The 10,971-nt window shown below is 36.1% G+C and overlaps 1 protein-coding gene across 1 annotated transcript; it reads left to right on the forward strand.

Annotated features, from left to right (window-relative positions):
- Positions 1-5,221: 5,221 nt before the first annotated feature.
- LOC145271170 (uncharacterized) lies at positions 5,222-9,332 on the forward strand. The gene is made up of 3 exons (XM_080126699.1): positions 5,222-5,329; positions 7,717-7,771; positions 8,863-9,332. The coding sequence occupies exons 2-3, from the start codon at positions 7,736-7,738 to the stop codon at positions 9,223-9,225; spliced, it is 399 nt and encodes a 132-aa protein (XP_079982825.1). The 5' UTR covers positions 5,222-5,329; positions 7,717-7,735; the 3' UTR covers positions 9,226-9,332.
- Positions 9,333-10,971: the final 1,639 nt, after the last annotated feature.

Genomic DNA, 10,971 nt, shown 5'->3' on the forward strand with positions numbered 1-10,971 from the left:
ATAGGATTCTCATTTACTTATACCTACGTTCCCTCTTGTTTTGACTTAGAAATTTTCAATTGAATACACGCTGAGATGATTTGGTCTATAGGATTCTCATTTACCTATACCTACGTTCCCTCTTGTTTGGACTTAGAAATTTTCAATTGAATACACGTTGAGATGACTTGGTCTATAGGATTCTCATTTACCTATACCTACGTTCCCTCTTGTTTGGACTTAGAAATTTTCAATTGAATACACGTTGAGATGACTTGGTCTATAGGATTCTCATTTACCTATACCTACGTCCCCTCTTGTTTGGACTTAGAAATTTTCAATTGAATACACGTTGACTTGCATTGGTCTATAGGATTCTCATCTACCTATATCCACATCCCCTCTTGTTTGGACTTAGAAATTTTCAATTGAATACACGTTGACTTGCATTGGTCTATAGGATTCTCATCTACCTATATCCACATCCCCTGTTGTTTGGACTTAGAAATTTTCAATTGAATACACGTTGACTTGCATTGGTCTATAGGATTCTCATCTACCTATATCCACATCCCCTGTTGTTTGGACTTAGAAATTTTCAATTGAATACACGTTGACTTGCATTGGTCTATAGGATTCTCATCTACCTATATCCACATCCCCTCTTGTTTGGACTTAGAAATTTTCAAGTGAATACACGTTGACTTGCATTGGTCTATAGCATTCTCATCTACCTATATCCACATCCCCTCTTGTTTGGACTTAGAAATTTTCATTTGAATACACGTTGACTTGCATTGGTCTATAGGATTCTCATCTACCTATATCCACATCCCCTCTTGTTTGGACTTAGAAATTTTCAAGTGAATACACGTTGACTTGCATTGGTCTATAGCATTCTCATCTACCTATATCCACATCCCCTCTTGTTTGGACTTAGAAATTTTCAATTGAATACACGTTGACTTGCATTGGTCTATAGGATTCTCATCTACCTATATCCACATCCCCTCTTGTTTGGACTTAGAAATTTTCAATTGAATACACGTTGACTTGCATTGGTCTATAGGATTCTCATCTACCTATATCCACATCCCCTGTTGTTTGGACTTAGAAATTTTCAATTGAATACACGTTGACTTGCATTGGTCTATAGGATTCTCATCTACCTATATCCACATCCCCTCTTGTTTGGACTTAGAAATTTTCAAGTGAATACACGTTGACTTGCATTGGTCTATAGCATTCTCATCTACCTATATCCACATCCCCTCTTGTTTGGACTTAGAAATTTTCATTTGAATACACGTTGACTTGCATTGGTCTATAGGATTCTCATCTACCTATATCCACATCCCCTCTTGTTTGGACTTAGAAATTTTCAATTGAATACACGTTGACTTGCATTGCTCTATAGGATTCTGATCTACCTATATCCACATCCCCTCTTGTTTGGACTTAGAAATTTTCAATTGAATACACGTTGACTTGCATTGGTCTATAGGATTCTCATCTACCTATATCCACATCCCCTCTTGTTTGGACTTAGAAATTTTACATTGAATACACGTTGACTTGCATTGGTCTATAGGATTCTGATCTACCTATATCCACATCCCCTCTTGTTTGGACTTAGAAATTTTCAATTGAATACACGTTGACTTGCATTGGTCTATAGGATTCTCATCTACCTATATCCACATCCCCTCTTGTTTGGACTTAGAAATTTTACATTGAATACACGTTGACTTGCATTGGTCTATAGGATTCTGATCTACCTATATCCACATCCCCTCTTGTTTAGACTTAGAAATTTTCAATTGAATACACGTTGACTTGCATTGGTCTATAGGAGTCTCATCTTCCTATATCCACATCCCCTGTTGTTTGGACTTAGAAATTTTCATTTGAATACACGTTGACTTGCATTGGTCTATAGGATTGTCATCTACCTATATCCACATCCCCTCTTGTTTGGACTTAGAAATTTTCAATTGAATACACGTTGACTTGCATTGGTCTATAGGATTCTCATCTACCTATATCCACATCCCCTCTTGTTTGGACTTAGAAATTTTCAAGTGAATACACGTTGACTTGCATTGGTCGATAGCATTCTCATCTACCTATATCCACATCCCCTCTTGTTTGGACTTAGAAATTTTCATTTGAATACACGTTGACTTGCATTGGTCTATAGGATTGTCATCTACCTATATCCACATCCCCTCTTGTTTGGACTTAGAAATTTTCAATTGAATACACGTTGACTTGCATTGGTCTATAGGATTCTCATCTACCTATATCCACATCCCCTCTTGTTTGGACTTAGAAATTTTCAATTGAATACACGTTGACTTGCATTGGTCGATAGCATTCTCATCTACCTATATCCACATCCCCTCTTGTTTGGACTTAGAAATTTTCATTTGAATACACGTTGACTTGCATTGGTCTATAGGATTCTCATCTACCTATATCCACATCCCCTGTTGTTTGGACTTAGAAATTTTCAATTGAATACACGTTGACTTGCATTGGTCTATAGGAGTCTCATCTTCCTATATCCACATCCCCTGTTGTTTGGACTTAGAAATTTTCATTTGAATACACGTTGACTTGCATTGGTCTATAGGATTGTCATCTACCTATATCCACATCCCCTCTTGTTTGGACTTAGAAATTTTCAATTGAATACACGTTGACTTGCATTGGTCTATAGGAGTCTCATCTTCCTATATCCACATCCCCTGTTGTTTGGACTTAGAAATTTTCATTTGAATACACGTTGACTTGCATTGGTCTATAGGATTGTCATCTACCTATATCCACATCCCCTCTTGTTTGGACTTAGAAATTTTCAATTGAATACACGTTGACTTGCATTGGTCTATAGGATTCTCATCTACCTATATCCACATCCCCTCTTGTTGGGACTTAGAAATTTTCAATTGAATACACGTTGACTTGCATTGGTCTATAGGATTCTGATCTACCTATATCCACATCCCCTCTTGTTTGGACTTAGAAATTTTCAATTGAATACACGTTGACTTGCATTGGTCTATAGGATTCTCATCTACCTATATCCACATCCCCTCTTGTTTGGACTCAGAAATTTTCAATTGAATACACGTTGACTTGCATTGGTCTATAGGATTCTCATCTACCTATATCCACATCCCCTCTTGTTGGGACTTAGAAATTTTCAATTGAATACACGTTGACTTGCATTGGTCTATAGGATTCTCATCTACCTATATCCACATCCCCTCTTGTTTGGACTTAGAAATTTTCAATTGGATCCACGTTGACTTGCATTGGTCTATAGGATTCTCATCTACCTATATCCACATCCCCTCTTGTTTGGACTTAGAAATTTTCAATTGCATCCACGTTGACTTGCATTGGTCTATAGGATTCTCATTTATTATATCCACATCCCCTCTTGTTTGGACTTAGAAATTTTCAATTGAATACACGTTGACTTGCATTGGTCTATAGGATTCTCATCTACCTATATCCATATCCCCTCTTGTTTGGACTTAGAAATTTTCAATTGAATACACGTTGACTTGCATTGGTCTATACGATTCTCATCTACCTATATCTACATCCCCTCTTGTCTGGACTTAGAAATTTTCAATTGAATACACGTTGACTTGCATTGGTCTATAGGATTCTCATCTACCTATATCCACATCCCCTCTTGTTTGGACTTAGAAATTTTCAATTGGATCCACGTTGACTTGCATTGGTCTATAGGATTCTCATCTACCTATATCCACATCCCCTCTTGTTTGGACTTAGAAATTTTCAATTGCATCCACGTTGACTTGCATTGGTCTATAGGATTCTCATTTATTATATCCACATCCCCTCTTGTTTGGACTTAGAAATTTTCAATTGAATACACGTTGACTTGCATTGGTCTATAGGATTCTCATCTACCTATATCAGTTGGTGACCCCAGAGTATCATTGTGAGTATAACACACTTTTTGTCACGTTAAATTAAACGTCCCTGAGTACATGAAAAATGGGGGGGGTGAAGGGGGGCTCATTTGATGTATGATCCCTTAACTCGATGAAATCTAGGGTGAGAGGATATCTCTTAAAATGTAAGATCCCTTAGCACATTGAAAAATAGGTTAGGTGGGGAAGTAACGTTATATGAAAGATCCCTTAGCACATTGAAAAATAGGATAGACGGAAGTAACTTTAAATGTAAGATCTCTTAGCACAATAAAAAAAGTAGGGGTATCTCACTTTATAGGTAAGATCCCTTAGCACAATGAAGAAAAAAGTATGGCATGTTACTTTAAAGTTAAGGTTATTTAAATAAGGTCGAATGTGGGATTTTGCTTTAAATGTGAGATCACTTTTCATATTAAAAAATTGAGTGGGGGGGGGGGATGTGACTTTAAATGTAAGATTCCTTAGCACATTGAAAAATAGGTTAGGTGTGGGGAAATCACATTTCATATAAGATCCCTTAGCACAATGCAAAATAGGAAAGGGAGAAATAACTTTAAATGGAAGATCCCTTAGCACAATGAAAAAAAAAAGTAGAGTATTGTCACTTTAAAGTTAACATCCCTTAGCACATTGAAAAATATGGTGGGGGATGTATGATTCCTTTGCATAATGAAAACTAGAGTGAGAGGATATCTCTTTAAATATGAGATCCCTTAGCACAATTAAAAATAAGGTTGGGAGTGGGATTTTGTTTTAAATACATTAAAAAATAGTGGGGGACGTCACTTTAAATCTAGGATCCCTTAGCACATTGAAAAATAGGTTAGATGGGGTAGTCACATTATATAAAAGATCCCTTAGCACAATAAAAATATAGGATAGAGGGAAGTAGCTTTAATATGTATATATGTAGTGATTTGTAAATCGCCACTTGTTTTCGTCTTCTTTCACCAACACTATATCGCATTGTGATAGCCTTCTAATTCTCTACTACATATATAAAGAAGTGTCTGTTTGTGTGTGAGTTCATTCCCTATGTACTCAAAAACGGCAGGGTCGATTTTTATGAAATTTCACACGAATGTACTTCATGTGGCCGACAGTGTTCTTAGATAGGTTTCATATCGAGCCTTCGATGAAAGACGGAACAGACGATTGGAGCGTTAATCATCATTTAATCCCGGGCAACGTTGGGTCTCCCTGCTAGTTTTAAATAAATAAAAAGTGTACACGTTACTCATCTCTTGTGTTTGTGTTTTTTTTTTTTTTTTTTTTTTCAGTACTTCCGAAGTATTGGTTCCCACACATCGGCCACAGCCTCTCTATCCGTCGTTTTTAGACGACTCCCACGATGTTGATCTAGAAAATTCCAGGTGAGTATTCCGAAGATGAATATCAATATTGGAACTTTGTCTGTGTTTCTGTGAGTTCGTTCCCTTTGGACTCTAAAATGGCTGGGCCAGCTTTTATGAACTTTCGCACCAAGGTGCTTTATGTGCTGGGCAGTGTTCTTTGATAGGTTTTGTGTTGGAATCTCTTCCTTGAATCTATGGGCTTCTTTGGAGAAACTCTCATGGCCTGACCGTGTTCTCCAGACCTTAAGCCCATTGAATATCTCTGGTCAATATTAAAAAGAGGAGTTTAGGAGAGAGGAGAGTAATTTACTTCAAAAGATGCCTTGTGGAGAATATAGTTGATATTGCTAGAGCCATGTTCTTTTTGAAATCAAACGATTGATTTCCCCAGGAGACAAAAGGTTGTTTTAAAAAATGGCGGATATGTCGATAAATAATTTATTTGAGGCTTAGCACCTAGAATGTGCTTCTTTTTCATTATTCTATGACATAAAAATATATTTAAAAACAAATATTAAAAATAAGGTTTTCATCATTAGACATTGTATTTTTTGTCCTGAAACAACATTTAAAGAGACCAGCAATAAAAGCGATGGACAGTATAAATTCTTCGATAAAGAATAAAATGCCATAACTTTGTGAATATCGCATGGATTTAAATAACATTTTTAGAAATAACAAACCTTAAAGCAATCCTTTGATGATATAATTTTATTTTTTGACGAATATTTAGTGAAATATTCATATTTAACTAATCTATATATATATATATATATCTATAAAAGTGAAAGTGTCTGTCTGTCTGTGTATCTGTGTGTGTACATTTCCCTACGCAATAACTCTGTCAATTTTAAGCCTACAGACTCGAAATTTGATATACAGGGTACTGAGATTTGGGTAAAATCGATGTGATTGGTTTTTGGACAGAAATTTTGCGATTAAGGGGTCAAAGTTCAACGATTTGACCTTTGAGAACTCTACCAAACTCCTCCGACAATTTTGGATCTAAACACATGAAATTTTAGATATAGGTTCTTTGGACATTGATCTAACTTAATAACTTTATTTGAGCCATAAACAATAAATTTTAAGGGGTCATAATAGGGGTCAAAGTTAAAAAAATTGACCGTTTTTTTTTTTTTTTTTTGCTCAGCATACACCTCAAAACACCCGGGCAACGCCGGGCTGAAATGCTAGTCTGCAATAAAGTGATTCACACAGTTTATATAATATACATATAAGAAACTTAATTTTGTCATCGGTGAGTTTCTAATAGTATTTTGACACAGTTTACATTCTTAAATTTCTTTGATGAAAAGATTAATTTTCTAGAATCGTTTTTCGTAATTTTTGGATATGTTCAGTACTGCGACATGACATTTCAGTAGATATCATTGGTTTCGCTTGAAATTCAATATTTCAATTTATTGCATAATAAAATAACAAAAACCGAAGTGAAATTTGAAAGGACAAAGGGAGGTAATTCATGTTTTCCTTCAAATTTTTAAATCTAAAATTGACGTTAGAAAATAGAAATTTGATTAAAAATACGTCGAGAGAGGAGGGAGGGAGGAGACGGAGTGCGTGAGACAGAGCGACATACAGAGAGAGGGGGACAGAGGGAGCAAGATAGACAATACACACAATAACCCTTATCCCCGAGTCGCTTCTTGCCTCCATGTAAGCAAAAAAAAAAAAAAATTTGACCATCGATGTGGAAACGGTTAACTTTTTCCGGGAAAAATCAAACAGATCGCAATCGACGTTACAACCTTTTTTACCTTTTATGGAGTGTGTGTTACGTAGCTGCCTTTTCATTGGTTGATTTAAACTTGTTTGGTTTGAAGAGTGAATGTGGGCGTGCTTTTCCGGTTGGTTCACATGCGCGCACGCACGCACACACAGAGTAATACTTTGTGTTTGTGTGTGTTAGTGTGTTTATGCAAGTATGTGTGTGTGCGTTTATGCAAGTGTGTGTGTGTGTGTGTGTGTGTGCTGAGTTAAACTTGTTTAGTTTGAAGAGTGAATGTGGGCGTGTTTAAGTATTTGTGTGTGTGTGTGTGTGTTTATGCAAATGTGTGCTTCGTTGACGTGAAACATATTCTCTGTTTCGCTCTCTCCCCCTCTGTCTCCCCCTTTCCTCTCTCTCTCTCTCTCTCTATCTCTCTCATATTTATATTCGTAGCAAGGACGCGGAGAAGCCAGAGAGAGAGAGAGAGAGAGAGAGAGAGAGGTTAGCACCTGAAATTGTAAAAAGTTATAAAAAAATAAAAAATAATTATATTTTATATATATATATATATATATATATATATATATATATATATATATATATATATATATATATATATATATATGTATCGGATTTGTATCGCTAAGTTAGCAATTTGTTTTTCTTTTTTCAGTCCCGAAATTCCTATCAAGATGGAAAAAGCTATAACCAAAGACATTGAAAATCAGGTGAGAATTGTCTATTTTGATGGTATTATTTCTTTTTTTATTTTTGTTATATCTTATTATAAATTTTCCTACTGTTTGTCTGTCTGTGTGACACGGTTTTTCTCCGCCTACAGGCAACCCACCCAGGTAAGTTAGGTACCGAAATGAAGCCACATTTTTAGTGCGTTCTCAATCTCTGTACCTATCTATATATATCTGTGGTCCTGGATATGACCTTACACTATATCCAGTGGTTAGGCCCCAGCTTGCAGGCTTTGGGGAGTGTGGAGCCACCCTTTAATTGCTATTTGCTCCCAGGTCCACTCTGACCCCTACTATTTTTTAATGTGTTTAAAACAAAATCCCACTCCCAACCTTATTTTTAATTGTGCTAAGGGATCTCATATTTAAAGAGATATCCTCTCACTCTAGTTTTCCTTATGCAAAGGAATCATACATCCCCCACCATATTTTTCAATGTGCTAAGGGGTGTTAACTTTAAAGTGACAATACTCTACTTTTTTTTTCATTGTGGTAAGGGATCTTCCATTTAAAGTTATTTCTCCCTGTCCTATTTTGCATTGTGCTAAGGGATCTTATATGTAATGTGACTTCCCCACCAAACCTATTTTTCAATGTGCTAAGGGATCTTACATTTAAAGTGACATCTCCCCACCCAATATTTTAATTTGAAAAGTGATCTCACATTTAAAGAAAAATCCCACATTCGACCTTATTTATCATTGTACTAAGGGATCTTACTTTTAAAGTAACATGCCCTACTTTTTTTCATTTTGCTAAGGGATCTCACCTATAAAGTGACATACCTCTACTTTTTTATTGTGCTAAGAGATCTTACATTCAAAGTAACTTCCCCTATCCTATTTTTCATTGTGCTAAGGGATCATACATCAAGTGATATCCCTTCCACCCTATTTTTCAATGTGCTAAGGGATCTTACATTTAAAGTGACATTTTGCTGTATTTTTTTTTTTTTTTTGTATGGTTGCAGAACTCAAATGTACATATATTAAAAGCCTAAAACTGCACCGTTTGTTCATTTTCACCAGGATTTGACATGAATTTGAATTTAAAATTTCATTTATTTACAGTTTACGATTGAAAAACCTTTGGTCAAACCTAGATTTGAAGAAGGGCCAGAGAGGCTGATTAAAATGAACCAGACTCCTCCCGAGAATTCATCTGAAAGACTCTCTCCTGCAAGCCGACTGGTTCTTTCTCCCGAGCCGCAGCTAGTAGACGTTCAGCCCGATACAAAACTTCAGTCTGGGAATCCATTAGCCAAGAATGCTGGTCCTGGTCCAGTTCAGGAAAAAGACTCGGATGTTTTGCTGATGACCCCGAGCGATTTCCGGGTCTCAAAGGAGGCGACTGATGCTAATCTGCGGTTGGAAGTGCTCGCGACGAACAAGCTGTTATTGAATTACAAAACCCAACGAGAGAAATTAGCGTAAGTACATTGCATGTTTCAATTTAAACAAGGTGGCGGCAATTTCTTCACTTGCTAACACGATTAAATTTTTTTTTTTAATAATTCAGTAATATTTAGGTAATTTCGACTGCATAATTTGGAAGCTAACATTGTAATTTATTAGAATTGACAAAAAAAATCAATTAAAACCATTATTTTTTTTTTATCTGAAAACTCCATTTATCGACTACAAAATCTCGTCCCAATAGTGCAGAAGCAGCAAATATTAAAATTGAAGCTAACATTTATTGTTATATATTTTTACAAATTAAGATCACTGAAAGAATACCTGAATATGTTGCAGTCATGGGAAACGAAAGATCCAGATATAGCGTCTATTGATGCTGAACTCTCACAGGTAAGGCAACGTTTCATAACATTTGGATTCTTCAGACTACTATTCATGTCTAAAATGGTTCCTCCCCAGTAAATTTAAAACAACAGAACCTTCTCTATTTTCATCATAATCGCTCTGACTCCCATCACGTCCCAATTTAAATCAATGGCCCTCGTCTTGGGAAGCTTCATGATTGACAAGTTCTTGTTGAGCCGTCCACATCAATAATCAAACTTCTACCCAAATACCATTAACCATTACTGCACTAACATCTTACATTCATTAACCCTTATCTTTGAGTGGACTTCGGACTTTGACTAAAATGGGGGGGGGATTTTGCCTCTTGCGTGTATATCTCATCCTGTGTGTCTCTTTGTATTTGTGAATGCAATTGCGATGCATATATATGCGATAAAGTTCACCATTTTTTTCTTCGTCGCTTGCAGCTGCACAAGATAACAAATCGAAGGCTTCCTTTAATTAATTAACGCTTGGCTTGTTCTTCTATTTCTTTACAGTTCCGCATCTTGCTTTACTTCTATGCATCTTAGTGAAATCTCAACCGTGTCTGCTCTGTTCAAAATCGGAAACCAGACTGACTTGCATGCGAGAGAAAAGATATCCCCCTCTCTTTCTTTCTTTCTTTCCACGTTTTCTTTCATACGAATATGAATGACCCCGGCTACGGGCCCCCTGGCAAAACTTTAACAAAAACAAAAAAACACTTGATTAGCTACAACCACTATATATGAATCCTCCTCACTCTCTATCTGCTGGCCTTCAAATCCAATGTAAACAAGTTCTTGTTGAGCCGTCCCCATAAATAATAAAAATTCTATCCAATTTATACCATTAACTATTACTGCACTAACACCTTACATACATTAACCCTTATCCTCGGGTGGTCTTCAGGCCTTGACTCACAAGTAGAATAAAATAATGGGGAGGGGGAGAATTTTGTCTCTTATGTGTATATCTCATTGTGTGGCTTATTCTTCTATTTCTTGGTAGTTCCACATGTTTCTTTAGTTCTATGAATCTTAGTGAAATCTCAACCATGTCTACTCCATTCAAAATCGGAAACCAGACTGACTTGCATGTGAGAGAAATATATATCTTCGTCTCTTTCTGTCATGGTCTCCCTTTCTTTCTTTCCACGTTTTCTTTCACACGAATCTGAATGAACCCAGCTACGAGCCATATATAACAAAGTTGTATTATCTTTTTAAATAAATAGAAGAAAAGCGTTTCAATACGAATATAATTACACACACAAAAAAAAAAAATTTATAGGAGTGTAGATATTATGGATTTCGTTTTTCGGACTCATTTCCTCATCTTCGGTGTTTTTTTCACTACGCTTCGGCCGTATTATCCTTCAGCCTTCTTCAG

The sequence above is a fragment of the Euprymna scolopes genome, chromosome 46 (assembly GCF_053919585.1).
Source record: "Euprymna scolopes isolate OS-2025 chromosome 46, ASM5391958v1, whole genome shotgun sequence".
Classification (NCBI taxonomy): Eukaryota; Metazoa; Mollusca; class Cephalopoda; order Sepiida; family Sepiolidae; genus Euprymna; species Euprymna scolopes.

What these genes read in the sequence shown, in the direction of transcription:
- LOC145271170 (XM_080126699.1), top strand. Translation starts at nt 7,736, where the DNA reads ATGGAAAAAGCTATAACCAAAGACATTGAAAATCAG. An exon ending in CCAAAGACATTGAAAATCAG is followed by an intron (nt 7,772 to 8,862) that starts GTGAGAATTGTC and finishes ATTTATTTACAG; the next exon opens with TTTACGATTGAAAAACCTTT.